Source organism: Pieris napi, chromosome 1 (genome assembly GCF_905475465.1).
Source record: "Pieris napi chromosome 1, ilPieNapi1.2, whole genome shotgun sequence".
Classification (NCBI taxonomy): domain Eukaryota; kingdom Metazoa; phylum Arthropoda; class Insecta; order Lepidoptera; family Pieridae; genus Pieris; species Pieris napi.
The window spans coordinates 1,441,324-1,468,436 of record NC_062234.1 but is presented as its reverse complement, the minus strand read 5'-3'; the positions used below and the strand labels follow the sequence as shown (position 1 = coordinate 1,468,436).

The 27,113-nt window shown below is 34.1% G+C and overlaps 1 protein-coding gene across 3 annotated transcripts in view; it reads right to left on the bottom strand.

Annotated features, from left to right (window-relative positions):
* Positions 1 to 53: 53 nt before the first annotated feature.
* The window catches only part of LOC125055775 (ubiquitin carboxyl-terminal hydrolase puf), a 48,635-nt gene continuing 21,575 nt past the window's right edge, over positions 54 to 27,113 (bottom strand). For 2 of the 3 annotated variants that reach the window (XM_047658404.1, XM_047658488.1), the window contains exons 28-57: positions 26,443 to 26,657; positions 25,661 to 25,829; positions 25,095 to 25,321; positions 23,561 to 23,764; positions 22,826 to 22,998; positions 21,634 to 21,800; positions 20,890 to 20,980; positions 20,316 to 20,490; positions 19,459 to 19,599; positions 18,935 to 19,092; positions 18,122 to 18,248; positions 17,701 to 17,811; positions 17,037 to 17,113; positions 16,459 to 16,567; positions 16,197 to 16,355; positions 15,654 to 15,854; positions 13,588 to 13,734; positions 12,778 to 12,954; positions 11,236 to 11,460; positions 10,250 to 10,384; positions 9,523 to 9,713; positions 8,938 to 9,135; positions 8,550 to 8,689; positions 7,748 to 7,878; positions 6,844 to 7,102; positions 6,332 to 6,502; positions 5,601 to 5,740; positions 4,692 to 4,826; positions 3,955 to 4,150; positions 54 to 3,169 (exon numbers count right to left, since the gene is read on the bottom strand). In XM_047658404.1, the coding sequence (XP_047514360.1) occupies positions 2,937 to 3,169; positions 3,955 to 4,150; positions 4,692 to 4,826; positions 5,601 to 5,740; positions 6,332 to 6,502; positions 6,844 to 7,102; positions 7,748 to 7,878; positions 8,550 to 8,689; positions 8,938 to 9,135; positions 9,523 to 9,713; positions 10,250 to 10,384; positions 11,236 to 11,460; positions 12,778 to 12,954; positions 13,588 to 13,734; positions 15,654 to 15,854; positions 16,197 to 16,355; positions 16,459 to 16,567; positions 17,037 to 17,113; positions 17,701 to 17,811; positions 18,122 to 18,248; positions 18,935 to 19,092; positions 19,459 to 19,599; positions 20,316 to 20,490; positions 20,890 to 20,980; positions 21,634 to 21,800; positions 22,826 to 22,998; positions 23,561 to 23,764; positions 25,095 to 25,321; positions 25,661 to 25,829; positions 26,443 to 26,657 (4,982 nt within the window). In that variant the 3' untranslated portion in view covers positions 54 to 2,936. The remainder of the gene's footprint in view (positions 3,170 to 3,954; positions 4,151 to 4,691; positions 4,827 to 5,600; positions 5,741 to 6,331; positions 6,503 to 6,843; positions 7,103 to 7,747; positions 7,879 to 8,549; positions 8,690 to 8,937; positions 9,136 to 9,522; positions 9,714 to 10,249; positions 10,385 to 11,235; positions 11,461 to 12,777; positions 12,955 to 13,587; positions 13,735 to 15,653; positions 15,855 to 16,196; positions 16,356 to 16,458; positions 16,568 to 17,036; positions 17,114 to 17,700; positions 17,812 to 18,121; positions 18,249 to 18,934; positions 19,093 to 19,458; positions 19,600 to 20,315; positions 20,491 to 20,889; positions 20,981 to 21,633; positions 21,801 to 22,825; positions 22,999 to 23,560; positions 23,765 to 25,094; positions 25,322 to 25,660; positions 25,830 to 26,442; positions 26,658 to 27,113) is intronic. The other variant, XM_047658577.1, reaches the window with a different exon arrangement.

Sequence of the window (27,113 nt, the reverse complement as noted above, 5' to 3'; positions counted from 1 at the left end):
TTAACAAAGAGTAAAAATTTATCAGTAACTAAACTAAAAAGTAAAACCATTCATTTATAAAATACTGTTTACTTTGGCTTTACAGTCCGATTTACAGTATTTATTTTAAAATTTTACAAATGAAGTATAACACATTTTATTCAATTGAACCTCTATTACATGTTAAGTATAGTACATAATAATTATGCAATATTTCACCACAACATGAAGCATGCAGGAAAATGGAAATTAAGACCTAAAAATAAAAAGTTACAATGTGTAGCTACATTATTTTATATATATTAATAAGCTCTAAAATCAGGACAAAATTAAATACTATATAATATTTTGTCTTCAATAACCAATCGCTCAACTCTGATTGTTAGCACCACATTACATCATAACCCTTTTACAAAATCAACCAGTGACTTTAACAAAGTATGATTAATATGTAATTATAAGCATTTGAATCTCAAATGCTTATAATTTAACAGCAATTACATACAGATAAAGATTTAAAAGTGACTAATATTATTGCTTCATGTGATCCCTAATTAGTTGCCTGTGAGTTTATTACAGAAGTATTCATATTATATCATCTCTTATATTTTTTGAAGAAATGATAAAATATTTGGTATCCATTTTCATTATATCCAGAATATTAAAATTATACATATACACAACATTTTAGCTGAAACAAACAGTATAGTTGGGCAGTGACTCACTATGGGGTTGAAAATGCATTATAGTAAATTTCTATAAAATATTCATTCAATTACCTGCATAAGAATAATTTTGAAAAGAGCCATAATTCTAAAATACAGACGATTATGAATGATTGGGTTGGATAATTAGTTTAACTTCTAGTTAGCAAAACACTAAAATTGATTTCTCTACCTAAGCAATTTTATAAAACAAAACTAAACATGTTCATGAATATTTACAAATTACTTGTCCCAAAATTAATCTTAGAAATAAGGTCATTAATTAATATTATTTATCAGATTCAAAAGGGATTATGCATTGTGGATTCTTTAGTTTTCTAGTAGAAAATAAAATATATTTTCTGAATGAAGAACCCCTAAATGACCTTCCATATGAGTTCAGTGAAGAAATGAATAAATACATGGTTATTTATTAATTTCTTTAAATTCAAAAATAACATTTAGGGTAGCTATTCTCGCTAGGATAGTGAATACGACCGCGCAGATTATTTGATTAAAGACGTTATTACCATGCTTCAAATAATTGCAATTTTACCATTGCACAACGAATCACTACCGACATGTTTGCCTAAAATTATTTTAATGATTGTTGGTACTGGCCTAGGGTGTAATATAGAAATGATTGGACGGGTAGATACAATTATGGGACACTTAGCAGGCAATAACTTGAGACCACTCCAACTTAAATTTAGAAATCATTCACAGCCGTAACATAATTTTGAAAAGGACTATTATTTTATTACAAAGCTGTTTCGAAGCTCTCTCATACTAGACATGTAAAAGAGAGTTTATTTTTCATATATTAAAATATTCACAAACATCAAAATTACTTGATATACCTAGGATATTCTCATGCACACCAGGACAATCTGAGAGTAAAACTCTCATAAGAAATTCCTTTTGGAATCTGAGATTATATCTATATTTCCTTATACAACCTACAGCTTAAAACCAAAAACAGTCTTAGTAAAAATTTGAACCAATTTTATAGTAAGCAATGATTACTTAAAACAATTTAGTAAAGTTTGCAGACCACATCAAATGTACTTCTGATATTTGACAAAAAGTAAAATAATATTTTCTTTTAATTTTTTTTAAATCATTTAGTATAATTTGTAATCAATGTAATGTAGTCCGCTAACTACTGAAAATTGTTTTTCACCAACATTAAGATCTGATCAACTAGTTAGGCTTTTGTTAAAACTGTAATTTAGATACAACCTGCCTTAAATTAGGTAAGATAATCAGAAAATTATAAGTCCAGCCATACAATTTCAAGAATAAGTACAAAAAACTTCAAATAAAAACACCTTTTAGTACCTTTTCTAACTGTAACAAGTACATAACCTATATCGTGACAGCACATGACAGCAATTTTCGAGTTGACAGTATTACAGATAAAAAACTTTTGCTATTTTTGCTTTTTTTTTTACTGCTTCAACTTACCTTCTCATCCATAGTCAATCATAATTCAAGATTTGCAGACTCCTTTTAAAGCTGATAAAATAAGTCTCCTACGAAATGACACGAGACTTTTGTGATGTCGGACGTGGAATGTATAATACATGCTTTACACCAATTTCACCATTATGTACAAATTTATAAAACAAGTAAACAACAACAATTACACATACATCTACAACAGATTACAATTCTCCTCGTAAATTGTATAAGATAAAATAAAAGTTAGCATCAAGAATTCAAAGACAAATGCCTATTAATAAAGGATACAAAAACTATATGGCCCCGAATCTGCTATTGGCAATGACAGATCGGTAAATTTTTTTAAACAACATTCGAATAAGAACATACATGTAATGGTATAGCCTTATTTGCTTTGTTAGAATTTATTCTTAGACTTTAAAACGTCCCAATACACGACCGATTCGCTATCAAAACACAAAAATATAAATTAAAATATTTAAATTAAACATAGTCTGTAAAGCATTCGAATCATCGAGTTATGTTATAAATTAATGTTTACAAAAGTTTAATTTAAATGTGTTCGTACTAACCGAAGACAAGAAATGAGACAAATAATGAATAAAGCCAACTTTGCTACCAAAATGCCAGTGCCAGACTCGGGGTACACTAAGTCCAATTTGAGCATGTAAATCCGATTCAAATTCGACAACAAATTTCGCGTATACGCGTATACGTACGTACATACGCGTACTACACGTTAAACATGTTCAATGTTCGTGACGTAAGACGCCACGGGGTGAGCGACACTCATTCGGGTAACAGGTGTCTAACACGATCCGCTAGCGCCTCTACTGCTTCATTTAATTGCGCGCTGTAATCTGCAGGCTGAATCGGCGCAGGCGCGTCTTCTTCGACGGATTCGTCCGAGTCTGGGGGAAGGTCTTCCAGCGTCTCCTCGGCCTCGCTACCTTCGGGGGATTGGCATCGACTCACTTCGCTCATTGGCTCTGTCGGTGGTTCGCTTTCGACTGCCTCCTCTTCTACATACATAATATCAAATGTTCAAGATATATGTAGATACATCGACAATATATTGATTCAAACTCACAACATATAGAAGTTGTTTAACTATTGACGTAAAATATAATATACTAAAGTCGACGCATCTTAAACTGAGTCGTCGGGCAATAAATGTCACTGACAGTAGGAATTTGCACGCAATGCAACGCGTTATCGATATATAGCTAGCTGTTTTTCTATAAATATTAGATGAATACGCACAATCGAGAATTTATTTTCTTAGGGAGCGTTCAAGTATTACGTCACGCAATTTTTTGAGATTATTGACCCCCCGCCCCCCATGTAACGCGCCGTAACGTTTTTCTGTACCCAAGTATAGTAAAACGTTTCATGACCACCTAGTGACTCTTTATACCTAAAAGTTACCATTTACACCGTGTAAAGTACTGGAAAGTCGAAAATAATATTAACAAATTCAATCCCCTCCCCGCATCGTAACGTTTTACAAAAGGACCCCCCCCCCAAATTCGTTACGTAATACTTGAACGCTCCCTAACGTGGTTTTGAAGTAATTAAATGGTGACATAATATATTATAATAAAATTATTCCTATTAATACTTAACTTAATTTAGCATATCGATGGTACCTATCCCGTTATCGATATGCACATTAACAATTTTTACGCACATCACTACACCTCTCCATAAGAGTTGTAAGTGCGAGCGAGACAGACAGATATTTATGACCCGAAGCCTCAGTCCGTAATGCGTCTACTTGTATATTTAATGAACCTTATTCAAGTACCTGAAGCATCAAGCGTACGCAGTCTCAAGGCGGCTAACGCCCGTTGCAAAATAGATGCAGTAGCGGGTGGCAGCGGACCAGCGGAGAGTAGCAACAAGGCCCGAACACGCCCTAAGGCCCGCCCACATCCGCTCACTTCCTCCGCCAGCGCCTCTATCACTCCACTCTCACTGCTGCCGCTATTTGAGCCGCATACCTGATGACAAAAGTACTTTCATAAAATAAATTCAATTTCATCTTTGCATATTACATAATGTCAGAACAATTATAAAGAAGGCACAAGTTGGAAATTTTTTAATAATATGTTTTTTATTTCTGTTCTTTATAAGTCCAAGTCTCGTGAACTCAAGGTGTTTAAATAAATGGAGGACTCTAGAAGCCCTTAACCTTCTTCTAGCACTTTACACAAATTAGTATTTTCTTAATTTTTTTTAATATATATGTTTTCCTACATATTTATTTGCTCCTGTAGTTTATTACTTCGTACGAAAAATGCAATTTATTTACCCGAGCGAACCTAGACACACTTAAGAAAATAAGAAATTTAAGGTAGTGTCGATAACAGGGGCTGACGGCATGCAACACTAAATATTATGTACTAATAGCTAGTTAATCCAAATAAATAAAAAATAATAATTGTCTATGGCATGAAGTTTCAAGTCGGATGGGCAATCCCAAAAAAGTTTTGTTCATGCGTTGTAATAGATAATAGAACGTAGTGTTCGGTGGTAACATACCTTCGGATAATAATGCTGCATAAACTCGTAAATAACTGGATCCTCTAACGATTCCCGCTCGTCTAGAAGGATGGCATCGATGTATTCCGATAACACGCTGCACTCTAGAAGCATTTCTTCCAGTTTCGCATCCGCCTGAAAACATCAAAAGTTCAAATGAAATTGATTTTCCTACATAAACTAAAATGGTCTGAGAAAACTGAAGTATTTCCGAACCAATTCAAACTAAAACTCAAAATAACTTTATTCATATAGGTACAGTTATGAACTTCAACAGGAAATATATTAAATTGATTCTAAATTTACATTTCGCAAGTCAAAGGCGTAGAGCAGGCAAGAAGATATGGCAAGAAACTCTCCGCCACTCATTTTAATCGCCAAGTTTTGAGTCATACAAATTGTTTGAACTGGAGCAATCAATCCAAAGGATTAGGATCATTTAAATAATCGGCAAATTTATAATAAAGCCTTAATCAGTGATAGTTTTTAATTTCGCTTGGGAGTTTGTTGTAAAAACGAAAACAATTCCATATAAGGAGTGGTTTATCTTCTGGATCTTCGTTTAGGCTTAGGGTCCTTCAAGAAAAGAGCGTACCAGTTCTTAATAGGCAACGCGAGCCTTCTGGCAATGTGGGTCCATGGGCGGCGGTATCACTTAAAATCAGGTGAGCCTACTGCCCGTTAGTCACATAGAAAAAAGAAGAATCTTGAAACAAACATATTTAAAAACTTATTTAACTTTTACAAAACATTTATTTCCTTCTATACGAACGACCTTTGGAAGATCTCTCCGAAGAATTGCAAAAAATAACTTTGCCTTACAAAAGACGAAAAACTATTCAAACATGATCAATTTAGAATTCATATTGTGTTTATTTGAAGCAACCTATGATTAAATCGTATACGTACTGGTGTGTTGGCGATATCCCTCCAAAAGGCGGCGAAGTAGTTAAACCTTAGAGGGACAGCTTCCAAAGCACAAAGAGCAGATAACAGCACAAGTTGCTCTGACATACAACGTTGGTTGCGAGCCACACGACAACAGGTTTCTGTAAAATAATAGCAATAATCTTAGTGAAATTATTAATAATAATAATAGTAATTTATTTTCAAGAAAATGGTACATAAATGTTAAGGTGGTACAATCATAAGTTCGCATATTCTGCCACACATAAGGGCGTGCAAGTCATATCAATAAGTCAATTCTTATATTTTTTTTTTATATGATTCGTAATGTTATTCATTTTTTTATTTGACCTACCAACTTTAAATTGGAAATCTTTTAAACTTAGTAATATTATCCAATCCTTCACATTTATATAGATTGATTATAAAAAAAACACCGCACAATCAGCCATATAAATATAGGCATACAAATGTCATATAAATTATCATGATGTCAGAATAATAAGAACAGTTAATTATAATTGTTTTCAAAACTTATGGTCTAAATACTCTCCCAAGCTATAAAGGCATAGGAATAAAAATTTAATCACCTTCCCCTTGAAAGCTCTTAATTTTTCCAGTCTCCATCCATTCATTTTCTGCTATGTCGGTTATAAAACGGACTAAATTACACGAATTAAAATAGCTATAAATACTTATTCCACAATTAAAATAAGTAAATAAAATCATCATACCTATGAACTTGTGGTAAGGCCTATAGAGTGGAGGCGGTGCGTGCGTATGCGAGCGTGTTCGTGCACGTGGACGCGCGGGTGTCCGTGCCGCTGCATGCGCATCTGCCGCCAAAGGGACCAAAGCGCCTAGAGCCGCCCCACCACCTATCATCACCAGCTCGCGGAGGACACCTGATCAAACACGTGGTTAAATAATTATCAAAATAAATAAGTATTTACAGTGTTTTGTTTTCGGTCTTCTAATCTGATTTTTTTTTGTTTTACCGAGACCTGTTAGTTAAGCGTAAGAAAACCAATGGTAAAAAAGTTGGTTATAATATAAATGGTCATAACTACTTTCTTGTAATAATTTTTTGCTTCTATGATAAATAATTTACAACAAATTGATTGTAATTTATTTGTAATTAGCCATACATTTAAAAGAAAAGATTGCTTTAATAAATATTGAAAAATAGTAGAATTTAAAATTAATCAAGTAACAAACTTGACATTTATATAAAACAAATACAAACCTAGTGCAGCCCGAGGCAGCAACGCAGACCGCTGATGCAGATTTAGTAAGGTAAGCAACCGCCTTGCACATTCAGGCCAATCCTTGCAGGCGAGGAGCAACGCCCTCGCTTCCTTCGGTTCGCGGCGCGTGCGCAACGTGCGACAAAGTGCACGTACCCACCGCAGAGCCGCCGTCAACTCCCCGCGAACACTTTCCCCTACGGACGTGCCCGCCCCGGCCCCGCCCTCTACGTATACCGCGTGTAAACTGTGCAGTGCCTATATGAAGGCAAGAATGTTTAATTATTGATACGGTTTTATATACAAATTTAGATGCTGTACTACGCATGTTTAGTGATCAGACACCTTTATTCCTGTTTTATTATTTTTTTTGCATGTAAGGGAAATCTGTTTCTGAAATGTAATTTTGGCAAATTTTTAAAAGGACAAATCTTCTATTAAGTCAAAGTCAAAAATCATTTATTCATATAGGTAACACAATGTACACCTATGAACGTTAAAAAAGAAATATACATTAAATGCTTCTAATTTCACACTTACTGCCAGTTATCAAAACAAGGGCGTAGAACGGAAGAGAAGAACTGACAATAAACTCTCCGCCACTTTTTGTAATCACCAAGTTTTTTATTTTACACAATATTTGTAAGGAGCTGCAACCATTACACCATGTTCCTCATGACGTCTTAAGTACTAAATGATAATAAAATAAATTAAAAATAAAGAATTGTCATCTATCAGCATTTGCCCGTACTTCGTGGATAAGTACTCAAAAATTCATAAACATACAAGCTTTAACTTGAAAGACACGCTATTAAAATGGCCATACCTTCAGGCACCATTTTTACCATCACAGAACTCACAGCCTAACGTATTATTAGATATTTACAGCAGGAGTTCACCTACCTCAAAGGTCATTTGTAAGCCTCCATTGTAGACCACGTACAGTCGGTCGTCTTCGTTCTCGACGAGTGTACGGAACGCGGATATTAAAGTCGTCCATGACGTACGTCCATTTAGACCTATCATGTTAAAAACTTATAACAACATTTTATACTTCTGAGACAAATATATCAGTTATGGGACCGATCGTTTTACAAATTATTACAATTTTAAAACATAATGCCGCGCGAAAAATAGATTAATTAATTAGATTTTCGATAATAATACAATGTCATAGGAAAATTTATATAAGTAAATTAATGAGAGTATTACGTGACGAGTTGTACCCCTGTAAAAAGTTCCGATAGGGGGCGGGGATTGAATTACGCGTTATTGTTAATATAATTTTCGACTTTCCAGTAGTTTACACCACATAATGGTAACTTTTAGGTATAAAGAGTCACTAGGTGGTCACGAAACGTTTTACTACACTTGGGTACAGTTCTGTACTCGGGTAGAGAAAAACGTTACGGCGCGTTACATGGGGGGGGGGGGGGATCAATAATCTTCAAAAATTGCTTCTTTTCTTGGAATGGCCCAGTGAGAAGTAAAAGGAGAGGATGCCCACCAGAAACCTGGGAAGATGGAATAAAAGGGATAGTGAGGAAGGATTGGAAAATGGCAAGAATGAGAGACAAGTGAAAGAATTTGGAGGAGACCTTCGCTCCATCAATTTTTTCAGTAAAACAAAACAATTAAAAATCAATATTAGTACTAAACATGTCAAAATTTGACCGGCCCCATATTACGGTATATAAGTTGATACCCTGTAAATATGCAGCCAGCGTACTCCGTCTGAAGGAGGCGGCTTCTCTTTCATCGATTTCGCTGCCGTTCGTTGCGTTGCTGTTGCTGCTGCTGCTGCTACTTGTGTTGCCACCTCGAGCTGCCAGAATTCGGGCTAGTCTGCAAAGGAAATAAATAAAAATGTGAGACGATTGAGAAATCTGCTTGTGTCTTCTGAAAATATATATATTTGTTGAGTATCTAACTTAAGGTAGTTGGTAGAATAACACCATTGTTCAGATTTCATTTGAACATAGACTAGCTGCTGCTATTTATTTTCCAGGCCCGTAACTTGTCCAGATATTCTAGGAATAACCTAAAAACTACTTCTGACCAACTTATTTGCCAGATTTATATCTAATTCATACCTGAGTAACTCATCGGCAGCCGCCGGGTAAAGATGCGAATGTGGCGCGATGTTCCTAAACGCCCAATGTATGTTCTGATGCTGTGCTAGCGTACGTGCGAAGGCCGAAGATCTTCGGCAACACAATCGCAGCAGAGCGTAATACGGCGGTAACATTGTCCGGTTATACGCCACTACTTCACCGTCTTCGTGATCAGCTCTGTTCATATAAAGTTATAATTATAGAATCGTGTAAATTATTCCTAGTTTATATTAGTGAACAGTATTTTATACTTTTAAACCATAAATATCATTGCAATTTTTCTAAAATGGATTTTTTATAATAATTTGCAAGAATATGGTACAAAAATGTTATGGTGGTACAATCTAGAGTTCGCATATTCTGCCACACATTATGGCGTGCAAATTCATATCATTATAGTAAATTCTTATACTATTAAAAAATCACATTATTAAAAGATATTATTATTTTATCAATGAATATTATGTTTCATTTATAGAAATAATATTTCTTTCCAAAAGTAGTAGGCATAAGGTCTCATACCTTTTTATTTAAAAAAAAAAAAAAACAATTTACTATACTCACAATATATAATTGAAGGCGATATGTTTAATGACCCTCGGATTTGAGACTATAAGCTGTATATTCTCAGGGCAGTCGACACACACAGTATGCCAGAATGTTATTAAAGCCTGCTTGTTGGGGTGAACAGCTACGGACGGCTCCGAAATTCCCGGGTGATAGAGATCCCATAGGTCCATGAAATATTGACCAAACTGTTCGGGAATAAATATATTATATTAAACTGTGTTTGGACTTCCAAGTTACTTATAATTTTTATGTATTACTAGTTGACTCGGCAATCGTTTTGCCATGTACCTATATATTATTTCTAGGAAAAACTTGTTTAGTTCAATATAAATAACTACCTACTATAATAAAAAAATAGGGGTTGATCGTAGAGGGGTGACTATTAAGGGTTGTATGTATTTTTGTATGCTGTAGCATAAAAAAATTAAAACCAAAAGATTTGTCTAAAAATTAAAAATTTAGGGGTTCCCTTAACATTTTGGGGGATGCAAATAGATGTTGTCCGATTCTCAGACTTACTGATTATGCATAAAAAACTTCATAAGAATCAGTCGAGCCGTTCCGGAGGAGTATGGAAACGAACAATGTGACACGAGAATTTTATATATTAGATGTAAAGGAATGGAATTAAACTTGTTTTCTAATCTAAACTAACAGTTTTTGTAAAGTCTACATTATATTGTATTTCTAAAAATAAACAAAAAAATTGTAAACACCTCACCATAAGTTTCTCGACCCGGCTAACGACGCAGTGAGTCATGACTCCGAAGTATGCAGTGAGCTTGATGGAGCCATGGACTGTTATGTCTATGTACTTGCGAGCTGCTTTTAGCTTTCCCAGTAGCATTGTGTATACCTTTAATAGAGATGTAAGTGGTTGATTAATTAAGTAATTTAACCCGCCCTGGCATTTTTTTTTAATGTAACAGGAGGCAAACGGCCCACATGATGTTAGGGTTAGGGTTAGGGTTGTAGGACTCCTTTTTCCGCAATTAGACTCCTGATTGGTCCGTTGTGCGTAAAAGTCCTGGCTAATTTAGCCAACCTAGCTCCTTCCAGAAGCACAGAAGTCTCCTGGGCACTTCACAGGCTACCCGGAGCGACCTCACCGTTCGGAGGATTTTTTCACGTTGATTAGCCACAGCCTCGCATTCCAGGACTACGGCCCACCTGATGTTAAATTATACAGCCGCCCATGGACACACACTTTGCCAGGAGGCTCGCAAGTGCGTTGCCGGCCATTTAAGAAATGGGATCCTAAGTCGAATTGGTTCGAAAATACTTCAGTGGGCAGCTGGTTCCACATAGTGGTAGTGCGCGGTAAAAACTGCTTTAAACGCTCAGTTGTGGAACGGCGGAGATCGAGGTGATACGGATGGAATTTCGTATTCTGCCTCGACGTCCGATGATGAAACTCAGCTGAAGGTATTAATCCAAACAACTCCTCTGAACACTCTCCTCGCGGTGGCCCGGAGTGAGTAGCCTCTCCCTCCAAATGACCTCCAAAATGAACGTCGTTCGATATGTCGACGCCAAGTATTCCGATGCTGGCTGTGGCTTTAAGACGAGTGTCTTCGAAAAGAAGAGTAGCGACAAAGGATGTTTTTTAACTAAACATACTTTTTTATTATGTATAATTAAGTTTTTTTCTTTCTTTCTTGTCCTTTCGTTAACTCTATTATAATATAAATTTCCAACTCTTCCTACCTGATGCAACGTATGATGCGCAGTATCAGGCAGTTTGGCGGGATGATGCGGGTGTGGTCTGGACCTGGCATATCCAGCCCTGAAGTGCTGCGAAGGGACCAAAGCGACGAGCAACAAAGCTGCCGCGGCACGGACACGAGCCGCGCCCGCCGCAAGCAGTTGGGGCTCCACCCACCTATCTGCGGTACGTAACGCCCATGCGTGCGCTACTTTGTTACGAGGGACCTGAAGATTAAAAATAATAACAATTATTAAATAAATTAATATAATATATTTCAATTGTTGCTTCAAAAACTTATTTACTTTTAATACGTCCAACAATAAATAATATACAGTAGAAACTCGATAAGTTAAAGTCCAAGGGAAACACAAAATATTTAAAGTTATAAAGGTTTTAAGTTATCAAGGGTCAATGTTAGGAATAGGTTAATATAGAGGTAGGTATGTACATATGTATGTATGTACCTTTATTCCTATTTTTACTCGAATGCGTCAGAAGGATTGTTCAATATAATACAGAAATTTAAATAATCCTATTTATTTATTCACATTACACACGTTACATAAAAATAAAACAACAATTCGAGGTTTAGTCTACTTAAAAAAGTCTGTGATTCTCTTTTGTTTTAAACAATTCACAGTTTCTAAATCGATTTGATTTTCAATGACAAATAGAGAAGAGAATACATTATCTTTTATGTTGCTACACTGCTCTATAAATGATCTTACAGTTGTTAAAGCTCTTTTTGCTTTTCTCTAAAACTCTTTCAAAATGACTCATTGACAAACAATTTTATGTTACAGAGGTTGTGGAAACATGTCTTTAAGTTACTGAGGGCCAATTCAGAGATTACTTATTTAAGTTACAGAGGTTGCGTATTTTAAGTTATAGAGGTTTTTGGCTCTCATGGGAAGGGAACATATTATTTTTTGAAGTTATAGAGGTTTTTAAGTTACCGAGGTTTAAGTTATCGAGGTTCTACTGTATTAAATGTTAATTTCGGAAAATATACGCGAGAATTATAACGTTTTCTAGTATGTACGTTAGATGAACTATGTACCTACTACAAAACACTGTAATAATTGCACATCTTCTATCAACAAAAACTTCAATCGTTTTAAAAATATAAATCGTAATAAAAATTTAAAGGTACAATACAATTTATTCACAATTTCAAGTTAACTTATACATAAAGATTAAAAAGAGTGGCAGAAAATTTATTGCCAGTTCTTTACTTCCGTTTCACGCCCTTGATTTGAGAACTGGCAGTAAATGTAAAATTAGAAGCATTTAATATGTATTTCTTTTTACGTTTATAAGTGTACATTGTATTACCTATAAAAATAAATGATTTTACCTTTGGCTTTGATATGAAGATCTCAAAAGATAATTCTAATTCATTAATGATAACACTAAATGACTTAAATTTATTGACAGTTCTCAAATCAAGAGCTTATAACATAGAACTAACTAGTAATATGTAAATCTCACTGCTCTCAATCATCATCGACTTTTAATGAGAATTAAAAGAAACAGCATACCTGCATGGCCAGCCACTCCAAGGCCGCGTGGGGGCAGGCGTCCGAGAGGTCCCACAGGCGAGCCAGTACCAGATGCGTGAAACAGGGCAGTCCCCCGGCACCTGTCGCCGCCCCAGCTCCCCCACCCCCGCTGCCCTCCACCAGCAGGGTTATCAGTTTAAAAAAAGGCCCGCAGGTCTGCCAAACGATATTAATGTATCAAATAAGAGTAGAAAAGAGTTAAGTAGTAGTAAATGAGGGTGGATACGGTGTTGTTTAATAAAAAACTTAATTGAAATAATTAAATAAAAATTTAAAGAATAAATTTTCATTTAATTATTTTTATAAGAAAGGTTTGTAAACACTTTCTTTACGAAACAATCAATAAAACATACAGACAAATACATTAAAAATATCGATTTTCCTAAGAACTAAACTATACAAATATGAACGTTGTGTTTCCCAACGTGGAGCCCATTCCTCACAGGGGGCAATTTGATTGTTAAGGGGGGCAATGGAAATTAGCTGGATATAACAACATGGAGACTTGAGACTGAAGCTAGCCAAATTAGATCCCAATAATTCTCTGTGCAGCAAGCATTAAGCGCAAGGATCTCACTAAATTTATATAAATAAAAATCTTTATTAAAATTATTTGGAATTTGAATTAAAACTAAACAACAAAACTTAACAATTTTCAAGTGATTTCTTCCTAAAACCTATCATTTAAATTTCTTAAGTGAACAATTCAATTTTTTAATATATATATTTTGTATGTTACATAGTACAAAAAGGATGGGAAACACTGGTCTAGACTAAAACAAAACTTACTTCTGAGTGTTTAGCAATAGCTTGAAATATCATGTTAACAATTTTCTGCGCAAGCGGTTCGTTCCAACGGCACAGAGCGAATATGAGTGAACGCGTCTGTTGCAAATTTAAGCAGTCTCTTGTTTGTTGGTAGAGAAATGGAAAACCCTGTAAATTTAAATTGTTTAAGACCATATATTAAATGAACATATACAAGCCGTAGAAACACTTTTCTAGAAAACTTTTATCAAAATAAATTCAGTGAAAAACATTCGCTCTAACGGTGAAGTGAAACATCGTGATGAAACCGGCTTGCCTTAAACCCAAAAAGTCGACGGCGTGTGTCAGGCATATAAGGCTGATCGCCTACTTTCTATTTGATTGACAAATGATTATGAAACAGATACATATATCTGAGGCCCAGCCCTAAAAAGGTTTTAGCGCCATTGATTTTTTTATAAGTGTGAAAAGTTCTCGAAAAATCATCAACCATACTTCTTCCTTTATTACGCGCTAAACTTCTTAATATCGCTATGCTTTAATTCTATGAAAAATGGGAAACTGACAATTCATTAAATGATAAAATTAACATTTATTCATTTTCAAAAACTTCTTTAATAAAAGTAAGAAACAACTATAATATTTAATCAATCAATTAATAATGAATGCGTATTACAAGTTATAATTTTTGTGTATAAGACCCTTATTAAAGAGCTTACATATTCATTCACTTTGAGTTTGAATTACGGAATATTATTATCTATAATATTACTAGCAGACCGGCCAAGCGTTGCTGTGGCTGTGTTTTTGTTATATTACATAGTAGCAAACTATTCAAGGGAAACGGTAGGAGAACACCAGTCATAGGGACCACCATGCTTTTTTGTTGGTTATTACCATTTAGTTACCATTAAATTGTAGCTTATGTGAAACGTTGGTACTTTCGACACAGCGCCATCTGTTAGAATTGTGACTATCAAATAATATACAAATATTTTGCAATAAAATAATATTGCGGGTATAAATTGAGATGTAAGCTATCCTATCTTTTAAGTTGGATCAAACTACACACGGTGTGCAAATTTTATTGATATCGGTTCTGTAGTTTAGGAGTCCATAGCGGACAAACAACGTGACACGTAATTTATATATATTAAGATTATATTTACGCGTACTGCATATTTATTCTGTTCATTGGCCACGATTGAAAAACAAGACTGGGCCCGAGTTATATAAATGTAAAATAATTGCGCTTTGATATCCGTTACATACGTTTTTATTTACTTGTTTTACTTTCCTTGGAAAATGTATGGTTCTAATGGTAAGAGTTTTTTTTCCAATTGGCGCAGATGTTTCAAAGCGTATTTAATTCAAACAATCTAATATTTCCACTTTATAAAATAGATTCTGTGTATTGTAATGAATTAATGTTGCCCTAGTAAACTATATATATTTTTTATTATTAGGTATTGTTTTTTTTACCATGTGTCCTTTATTAGTTTGTTTTTTTTTGTTCCTGTTTAGTTTCTTTTTCACAACAACTATATGTAATACATGTATTTTTGCACTTCATGCCTACCTTATGTAATTTAATACTTTTTTTTCTCACAGTGGTTGCGTGGAAGAGATCGCTCGAAAGCGATAAGGCCGCCAGTTGCTCTCCTTTTTATTTAATTATGTCAATTGTATTATATTTATGTGTATGCAACGAAGTGTCAATAAATAAAAATAAATAAATAAATATATTTTTGTATATAAGTAAGTCTGCAAGTAGTCATTTTCTTAAAACATAGAAAACAAAAAGTATTATTAGTCACTTTTTTCACATTTAATAAATTCTTTATATATAATTCTACTATACGTGTGTATGTCACTGAACTCCTCTTAAACAATCGGACCGATTTGAATGATTTTATTTGTATACGTTTGGGTGGCCATTGATGGTTTAGAGTCACAAATCAGCCCAGCAGATGGCGCTGCAGTCGGTACTTTCATACTTTGTTTAATATCCTAATCGCTTGATATCATGCAGGACAACGTCTGTCGGGTCCGCTAGCTATAAATACATAATAAACGTAACCGTATACCTTAACGTGTAGTAGAGCCTTGGCATCCGAATCGGCAAGGGCCACATGCCCAGTGGTATCCCTGGAGCGTTCCACCAACCCGGCGACCAGCGCCACCATCTTGTCCAAAGCCCCAGGACGTAACTTGTCCCCAGTACCCACTGACTCGTTGTTCCCACTCCCACTACCGCTACTACCGGCTTCTTCGGTTGGCGATTCCACCTATAAAAGTCTCTCTATAGTATACGGTTGCTAGCTTTTGGCAGCTTTAAGGCTATATCCTGGCAAGTATTTTTCATAATAATCGGAATTTAAATAAAAAAATGCACAAATAAATATTTACGATGTTTTCAGCCTGAAAAATACTAGCGGCCAAATTTTGATAGGCAACTTGGTAGATATATATTCTTCTTATTATAAATATACATAAAAAATTGGTTTTTAGCAAATAACAGATAAACACACTAATCCTGCAGCCGGATCTTAGACTATAATTAACGACGAAAATATCTAGATATAAAGTTTTCACAAAAAAGTTCCAAGAAATATCACAAAATTCCGTACCGTATTGGAATTCTGCCCAAGATAGAAGTTGACCATACTGGATATGGCGTTGACCTTCAACATGAACCGGCCTTCTTCTTCGCCCATTTTACTAAACTCATACAAAAGGCTGAAGTACTCCGTCAGGTGGCGAAGGTGTGATCGTGCTCCTGACTCCATCTAAAGTAAAAAAATATGAGATGTTCAGACTCGTATTGAAATTGAAAAACGTGCCCTGCCAAAAAGGTTTGCCATCCCTGACATGTCGAAAAATGGTACTTACCAAAGATAACAGCATTCTTATAAACCTAGTAACACAGCTCGCTTCACCCAATTTACTACTATCGTCGTCCTCTTCCATACCTTGGAGGTATAATGCACTATGACTAGACCTAAAACAAAACACAAAGGCATTTTTTCTTAAATCGCTTTCAACAGATTCTAGGCGCTTAATCATTTCTCTCACTCACTTCACTCATCAAATCACTTCCTTAAGCAAGGCGTATTATTAGTAGTAGTATATTATTTAAGCATTTTGAATTATGTAATTAAAGAATAATTTTCGCGTAAAAAACCTTTTGTTTACGTGTTCACGGACACGCTTTGCCTAAAGAAGCGATTTAGTGAGTTCAAATTCAAATTATACGGGTACTATAAAATTGTTTTTTTTTGCCAGAAAACGTACATTTTACTTTTAGTTAAATTTTACACCAATATTTTTTTACTATAACATGACAGGGCATAGAGCATTCATGATTATTTTAGTAGAAAAATAAATTACAGATATTAAGTCCTACATTTTAAAACGCGTTGTGCCAACTTTTTAAAGGGGGGTTTTAAAAAATTGAAGGTAATCATTACCTTAACCGTTGTATGACGTGCATACATAGTCTCTGGAACATTTGCCGGACCATTTGATTTGGACACTTTATTAACACCTGAAATAAAAACATACATGTATTATTTTGTATAATAAAATTCCGATAAAACACACACACCTCTACCAATAAATTATAAGTGTCTTTATTAGTACATAATGTTGTTTTTGGCAACTAAAACAAATGTTTTTGTTTAAAAATTGTAAATATTATCTTTCAAAAATCGCGGTGGAATATGAATAAACTTTTTAATATAATAAATAATTAATGGTATAGTGTTTAATCTAATTAAGAATTATCCGAATATTTGACATAATTCAAGTTTAGATTGTTAAAAAGTCAAGTCAAAAATCATTTATTCATATAGGTAACACAATGTACACTTATGAACGTCAAAAAAAAAATACATTAAATGCTTCTAATTTTACATTTACTGCCAGTTCTCAAATAAAGGGCGTAGACCGGAAGAGAAGAACTGGCAATAAACTCTCCGCCACTCTTTTTAATCGCCAAGTTTTTTGTTTTACACAACGTTTGTAAGGAGCTGCAACCATTACACCATGTTGCACATGACATCTTAAGTAATAAATAATACAATTATTATACTATTGCCTAGATATTTAATGAAAAAAAGAAGAAAGATTTACCTGCATTGGCCACCATGTATCATCCGCCATATGGCCTAAGAACCATTCAGACGCAGCTGAAGACGCGTTGAATTGTTTCGTGACTAGTTCCACCCATGAAACCATCGTTGGCTGCAAGAATATAAAATATTTACCCTAGGTACATTCCAATTCTAATTGACAAGTGGGAAATAGCTTTTAATTTTTTGCCCGATACACCTAAATAGTGGAAAAATATTCAACTTAATGACGCGGGGCATCGGTCAAGAAAAGCTATTGAAGATCCACGAGTAGAAGACCCGGAGGGCTATAGTACTCGCAGTCGTCTAGCGAGCGAATGCCACTAGCATGTTGTGTGTGTCAAAACGCTCGCGAGTGCGTTGCCGGTTGTTCTCATGTTGTGCCAGAGTAATTCAGTTAATTAATAGAAGAAGAGAAATACCTTTTCCTTGGCATGTATGAATGTCTCAATGAAGAATGAAGTGGATAATCGCGCTGCCACTTCGGTGATCTCAGGTCTCAGTGTGAGCAGCGATTGGGGCACGGAACTACACATCTGGCCCATAAACCTGAAAAAATCATGGAAAGAATAAAATAATATTGGGTTATTGCGTCCTTTAACCTTAAGTATATTTATCCGTTGGACCTACCGACAACAGATGGCCATTTTCTAGCATAACGTTATAATACTACTTTTATGATTATATACTTTTTCGTTTCTTGTAATATATTCGTTTCTTCTATATGATTTAGACATTCTTTTGAATACAGAATACTATTGTATAAATTTTCTTTAACACACACTTTTAGTAAAATGTGTATTAGGTTATTTACTAAATGTCTTTGCACTCCTAGAGTTACTCGAACTAAAAGTCTTCTATACGTACCTTAGGCTCAGTTTGAATAGTCCAGTGAATAGGCTATTTCGCTCTTACAACTTAATTACTAGCATTAGTGAAAATATTGATATATTTTACAACTTACCGTAACTTTGTTTATCATGCTCTTATTAAGGTTTAAGTTTTAGTAATTATTACTTTTTTTTAGTTATTATTGTTTTATTTTGATTGCTTATTTAATTGTTTCCCTTGCTAGCTTGCTTATGTTCTAATATAATTGGCATGTATGTGTATGTGTGTAAAATTGGTGATGTCATATTTCCTTGTATAATTTTATGCATACACGTTGCTTTATAACTTATAAAATAATAAATAAATGCATAAAGTCAAGGAAAAAAACAAGTTTGAGAACTCACGTGAAATATGAATGTTGGAATATGTTTTTGTCATGTAGAAACTGCATGTTGTCATCCCAAATCCAGTTCAGCAGTTCCGGAGGAAGGTGGATTTCCGGGGCTGCATCACTGTTCCGCCGTTCTATGGTTGAGGTGGGACTTTCTTCTGCGGTCGATGACTATAATGGAAAAGTTAGGTTGCAAGTAGTAAATAAATCTCCAATAATATTATAAATAGTATTTTCAAACCAATTCGACTTAGGGTCAAGAAAAGAGCGTATAAATTCATAAAAGGGTGGCAACGCACTTTCGAGGTTTCTGGCAATGGTAGTGTCCATGGGCGGCGGTATCACGTAATATCAGATGAGTCTCCTGCCCGTTTGCCTCCTATTACATTTCTTTTAATGGATGGTCTCTTAAACTATTGAATTGATATCAATTAAATAATTTTTTATAAAAAAATATATTTTGAATTTAAAAAAAAAGTCAAAAGTCAAACCGTTCACTGTTATATATAGATCATAAATTAAAAATAAAATTAAAACCTGTGCCTCTTCCTGCTGTCCGGAATCTGATCCACGCTGATTCCGCGGCGGACTTAATTCGTAGAACAACATGTAGGCGCTATTCGTCTTCTCAAATGAGAAATCCATAAATTTATCCGTAACGGAGTCATATGTTTTGCTCTGAAATAATAAAAAAATATAGTTAATACTTTACGTCCTGCTTTAAGCATTCTCCTTTCGTAAGAACGTACGCGTCGGAAACATAAACAAAGTAAAACAAATTTGACAACCTACACGATTTTGGTTTGATTAGATTTAACAAGAATATTTTTTTTAAATTTTGGTTTTAAACAAGCACCAATTGTAATCTATAGTATGTGCGCTGTAGCATAGTGAGGGTGACAGTTTCGGTAACGTTTCGTTTCACTCTTGAAAGTCGCTGCGATTTACAAATTATGACTTAGTATTTCAGCTGTACCACATTCGTAATATCATTAACAACTGAAGTAACTTTAATTTAACACAGAATGTTCAAGTCTACAAATAAAATGAAATTGAAAGAAAAATTAAGCAACTGTCACTACAGCGCAAATGGTATAATTATTAATATAGTTTTAATATTATTATAAATAGAACAAAGTAATAACTTATCAGATTTCCGTTATACGTATAGTTAAAAAATGATTCAATACAAATATTACCCAGGTGCATCTCTTTATTTATTAAAAAAAAGTACTATTTTAATTGGGTAAATAAAAAAAGTGCAATGAGATTTGTAACAAATCATCGTTTAGTATGGCGATCATTCATCAGCATTACACATATTTCATGTTTTTTTTATTGCACATACATATTAAAAACTAATTTTTCTAAAATTTAACGCAATTATAATTTACCGTCATTTCCCCTCCGAAGCATTCTGCCGCTATATGGGCCGGGTCGAAAGGTTTGACTTCCGCATCGTTGAATAACAGCCAACGATCGTGCGTTCGTTCGCGATCGCGGATGAACGAGTAATAATGGCCGCCATCTGCTGTGCCCGTGTGGACCGTTACACCGATCAATTCGTATCTAAAAATTTATTAAATATTTACTATCTGATATAATAAAAGAACTCTAGACTTGTGTACCACAGAATCTTTGATATAGATGATGGCGTAACTCGGTAAGCATAATCTTATATTCATTAAATTTTGGTCTAATGCATTTAATCTAGAACAAGACAGAACATGTACATACAGTATTTTTTAACGTTTTATATAACATATTATATTTTTTGACATATATTAAAATTTGTTGAGATTAAATGTTTTCTCGTCTATTTAATTGACAAATGATCATGAAACATATACATAAATCTGAGGCCCAGAAAAAAGGTTGTAGCGCTACTGATTTATTTTATTTTTAAATGACAAGATGACTATCATGAAAGTAATATAATTAAATCATATAAAAATGTGTCATACTCACTCATAATGTTCTTCTTCAAAACTGTCATCGCAATCTGTAACAGGGCTGCTTTCACCATCTTTTCTTAGCTCAGCCGATTTTCTTTTCTCTTCTGAAAATAAGATAAGTAATAACAATATTAATTACATTAAACTACATAAATTCTATTAATCATAAATAGTCGATATAAACATGAGTCACAATTCAAACGGCCCCAAACCCAAACGGTTGGTTTAAAATAAGAGACATTACTAGGCCATACGCTATATTTAAGGCCGGCATCGCACTAGCGAACCCTCTGGCATTGAGTGTCCATGGGCGGCGGTATCACTTAACATCAGATGAGCCTCCTGTCCGTCTCCCCGCAGTTCTATAAAAAAACGTGTTTGTACTTATGTACACGCCTTAGAAAATATACTTCTTTGGCGTAATAATTTCTTCGAGCACGTTTCTCTCTTCGAATTGCATGTTCTTGTCCATTGATGGTCCCTTTCAATCGACGAGCAGCCCAGACTGTTTTACCGAAGTTTGATCAGATATTCAGGGTGTCGGTTTTTTTGTATATACTCTCATCATTTTTCCCTAACGCGCCAGAAAAAGTATAACTTAAAAAAATGTACAAACACAATTCTGTGATTCTTTTACTGATAATTTGAGGCATGCAAACTTTATTAAATTTTCCAGAAAAACACCAATAAAAGGTCAAAAGTGATCTGAAATTAGTTTACGTATAATTTTACTCAAGACAAAAATGGTATAACTTACCTTGGTATTGCGCCGGCATCAAATGTTTCTCTACGTAACCAGACATATCCAATCTCATTGGAAATGAGAAATGCGTGTTGACTTTCTCCTTTAACATCGTGAGCATGTTGAACGTATACCGCATCGTGTTAAAGCACAATATACGAGGAAGTTTTTTGAAGCACGCTCTATAAATACAAAACAATATTTCAGATATTAAGAAATAGATATAAATTTATAATAATATATATTTATAATAATATTAACACTAAACAGTGATCACTTACGCCATACGAATTTAATTTTGCTTCTTCACGTGACCATTTCAATAAAAACTCTTTTGACGGAAGTGGATCACGTCTGTCATAAAGTGATTTTATCTCAGGCCCCATTAATAACACCACATACCATAGCGGCCGGTATGCGTGACACATAGTTTAACAATCATATTAAATAGACGTGTATTAGAATGAATTTTAATATACAAGGGGCTTGAATCTCTTTGCGACAGGGGTGATCCACTACTGCCGAAGCAATTGGTATGAGAATGATATTAGCTCACGCTTTTTGAGCATTTCATTACGATTTTGTCTCAAGCTAATGGTTTGAATTAGCGGTGAGATGCAATGATATAAGAATAGAATCCGAGAATATTTAAATTTGCGATAACTTCTAAGATGACTGAGGTGACTCAGAGATTCCAAAAACTAACACAGACACAGCGCACGCTTATAACAACTCTCAAATACATACACACACACCCATTCACATACTCAGATAAATTCACGCATACTTAATATCTTATACAACTTGTGTTTGATCTGATATAACAGTAAAACTATTTTTTTTTAAACTGTTTCAAATATATATCACGGAATAATTAACCACCCCACATGGACACCCTAGTATGGGGAGTAGCGATATATGAATTTTGTTAGAATCTATTTCTGTCATGAATAAAGTTTTTATTATTATTGTGTATAAAGTAAAATACCCTCATTGTTTAAGATACGATTGAAATAACATTTATCATAAAAAGATACTGCTCCCGTCAAAATAGTCTTTGTTATTTATTAAAAGGCATCTGAAGTTTTGCCGAATGATCAATAATGGTGTTTATTATTATATAAATTAAAAAAATTATATAACTTTGTCTAGGTTTTCATTTAAAAAGAAACTGCTTGGGTTTAGAAACGTAGAGATATATACTCACCGCTTTTCGGCACGAACTTTGTTCGAACAATGCGAGCACGTGTAACAGTTGTCCCCTTCCAGAGTATCTTTAACCGTGACTTCGTCCAAACTTTGATGTAAATTTCTCATATCTGCTACCTGACATCGCACTGTGTAGAACTCCTCCAATGTTCGGGAGACATGGGGACAATCCTGTGAAGTAATATTGTTCATGACTTTTCTAACATTTCTTTGTGCAATCAAAACTGAATCTAGTTTTTCTAAGGGAATCAAATAACTTTAAAGTTAGTGTGATGTTTAATATCAGAAGTATTATTCATAGGTATCATGAAGTCTAAATTCGACGATAATTTTTTTTAAATTATCAATTTATTGAAATAAATCTTTCATATATTGTCTATTGTCACAAGATTTTTGATGCAATCATGTGGAACATGGTGTAATGGTTGCAGCTCCTTACAAACATTGTGTAAAACAAAAAACTTGGTGATTAAAAAGAGTGGCGGAGAGTTTATTGCCATTTCTCTTCCGTTCTACGCCCTTGATTTGAGAACTGGCAGTAAATGTAAAATTAGAAGCATTAATGTATATTTCTTTTTTGACGTTCATAAGTGTACATTGTGTTACCTGTATGAATAAATGATTTTATTCATACATGAATTTATTATGAAAAATCTCTGGATTATAAATATTTTTAGCAAGTCTCTAAATATGACATTTATTTAGAATTATATAAAAAACAGGCAACACTTACCAAAGACACAACATTATTACTGAGTACTCCACAGAATAAAGTCTTGACGAGTTTCTTTAGTTCTGGGGTCATTTCTTCAAGTTTCGATACGAGGTCAATAAAGAATTCAGCCATATCTTTCTGTTCACCCGTGTTCAGAGGCTGATGATCCATTTGGTACACTTTGCAAAAACTTCTCGGATTGTATGCTTTTCGCTCGCTTTCCTGTAAATTTAAACCAACCAATTATGAGGATATTGATATTTTCCTCACCAAAGAGGATGTGAGGAAATATTTGAAGAGGCGGGAAGACTGATTTTGTTGAAGCAGTAGCAATCTAGTTTTTTTTTAAATATAAAGTATTAATTGTCATTTGTTTAATGTTAATGGTTCGTCTATTTGTGTGTCTATAGTATCTATGTAATCTGTTTTGGCTTTGTATATTGTCTAAGTTTTATAAAACAAAAGTTTTATAAAATGTATGTTAGCTGTAATATTACTAATAAATAAATAAACTTCAACTCAAATTGATGTTTTATAAAATATAGCAATATATTTTTTGGAGGACACAATGAAAGGAACTATACATGCTTTGCTAAGATTTCAGATCCTGCTGATTTCTTTTTAATTTCTGTATATTTAGATTTATGAGTACAAGAATTTGTACTTTGTAGGCATTGATATACAAAAAACCCAAGATGCACAGTCTCCAATAAAAGTAACGCTCGAAAGTGTCCCGAAACACTATTTCTGTCCCTTTCTATAACAGTATGTCTATAACAGTATATGTTACAAGCATATATTATTGCAAAATCAACCTTACGCGAATTGCTTAAAGTTGTTATTACAACGCAGTGTATACGTACTTAAAGCAATAAAATTTTACGACCGACCGTGGTCGGTAGGACAAGTTATTGAGTGGAGTCGAACATGACTTTTTTATTTACAACTATTTAACATAATTTTTAATTTATCCGACTTTTCGGGTGCTTTACAGCGTGCGTGGTCACGGTGACTGAAGACAAAAGGTGTTGGATGTTAAATAGTTGTAAATTTATAATAATACATAACTTTAATCCGGTTAAAAAGTTTTCTTTAAATTAAAAAATAATTTGTTACTAAATAATATATTTGTCAAAAACTATACACAAAAAAGTTCAAAAGTACATAAATTTATTTATAAAAAAAACACAAATAAATAACATCGACTCCACTTATTAGACGCGAGACTATTTGAAATGAGCGCACAATTTAGAATGTTGCGCTCATTTTTTGAGGACGTTTTTAAGACGTTGATTGTGCATCTTGGGTTTTTTGTATATCAATGTTTGTAGGTGATAATAGCTAGCAATATGTTATGCAACACACTTGGAGCAAAAGCTCAATTCCAAAATTCCTTGACTTCTGGTACAATACTAGAGAAAATTTCAGGCATGTATAAGACTAGGCTATTTACTGGGCTGCTATTAATAAAATTTAAATATCTACAAAAAGCTCCTTGTTTTAATTTTTTTTAAATCTCCCTCATATAATCGATCTCCCAAAATATTCTTACCATAAGATAAGCGAACATCCGTTGCATCTCATGCAAGGTACTCGCATGACGGCTGTTCGCGGGATCCGCCCCCAAAATGGCGGCACGGGCATGCGGCATCATGAACAAGTGCTGCATACACGATGCCATGTAGCATGTGGCACCGAGGTTTGTTAGGCCAACGTAGCCACACTCCGAGCGGGACTCTTCGGCCGGCCAGTAGTCCCACGGGTAGGATGACGAAGGGCCTGAAATATTCAAGCTCACTTATGTAAAGAAAGCCCCCAGAAGCTTCTATAGAACTATAGTCGACGCATTATGAACTGAGCTTCGGACCATAAATAATATTTATCTGTCTGTCTCGCTCGCACTTACAGGTCTTATGTAAATAAATTCTCGATTGTGCGAATTGCGTAGCGAAGCGTAAGTAATAATTCCGACAATACAACTTTTCTTTTGATATATTATTTATGTTTGTTAAATACTACAATAAACCATTTTGTTTCACTAAGAGTAATCGTATACAAAGTATTAAAAAAATACCTAATTCTAAAGTTTTAAAACCCTTTCCATTCAAAGTCACTCACCAGGTTTATGGTGATCCATGAGTTTCTGATAAAGCACCATATAATTATCAGGAGCGCCTCGTACTAACTCGACCAGCAGGTCATAGGCCGCCGCACGTGATTTCTGGGACTTGCATTTCGGCAAATTTCGTTGAGTTGGGTTTGGAACGTCGAATAAAAACCCAAATATCTAAAACATATTAAGCGGTTTTTTTATTAGAAGCTCAATTTTGTCAACCTAAAGTAAGTTGTCTAATTAATAGTTACACTAACAAGTTTTCACTATTATTTAATTATAATAATAATTTACTTGTAAGAATATGGTACAAAATTTTTATGGTGATACAATCTAAAGTTCGCGTTAAGTTACAATTACATGATGAGAATAGTCAATTATATTTTTTTATAAGATCATCACATTATTAAAATATATTATAACGTTTGGCATAGCCAATTTCTCCCCAATTTCTTCCCGTTAACTTTATCGACATACTATAAGCCTTAAACAATTGTAGACTGTTACCGACTACAAAGAAAAGAGGTTATCAAACTTGTATAGAAGTGATATTATTGAAATTGGATTTTTCTGGATATCAGTATGAACATCTTTTTAGACTTCGAATCACATCTCAACTTTCGTAAGTTTGTCTACAAAATTAAAAGACATCAGATAACATTCATAGTTTCTCAGTTTAAATATTCCAACTTGGGGAAAAATTCAAATTTTCATTAGAAACGGTTCAGTTGATTTTGAGGTGTCCACCTTTTTCTGCAGCGAACAATAGTGTTGATATGCGACTTACCATTTCTAATGTGCTAGTACCCTGTTCAGAGGTTTTAAATGTGAGTGGATGTTTCAAGAGATGCGTGAGTAGACTCAGTTGACCGTACAACCCGTCATCCGGGGTGCAAGGCTCTGATCTCTTCTCTATTAGTTCTCTTTTCTCCAAGGAGCAGCTGATCTGTTCACAGAGCTCGTTCAGATCGGGAGCACCGGTCTCTTCTGATAGTGCACCTTCTGAAATATTCAAATTTCCCTCGTTTATTGTCTATATATACAAAAGCACTTTTTTAATAAAGATATTTTGATTTGAAAAATTTAAACTTTTATGTTTTAATTCGTTTGTTTATGTCCTCTACTTATACATATGGTAATTGTATATATAATAATGATATATAAATTTCGAGATTTGTAATCACTTATGAAAAAAAAATTATATTTATTACTGCAGCAGTAAAGATATTTTTTAATTAGGCCAAAAGATGTCTTCTAAACAATTTTTAGTTTTTACGGGCGATAAATACGCCTTGAATAGCATTAAATAAAAAACTATTCGTTTAGTATATAAATAAATAGACAGACTATGCCAATACGACAATGTCGAGAAAAATAAAATAAAATAAAGTAAATAATATTAAACACATAATATACACAATATCGCTTCTATCAGTCTGCGAACATAAATATGTCAAT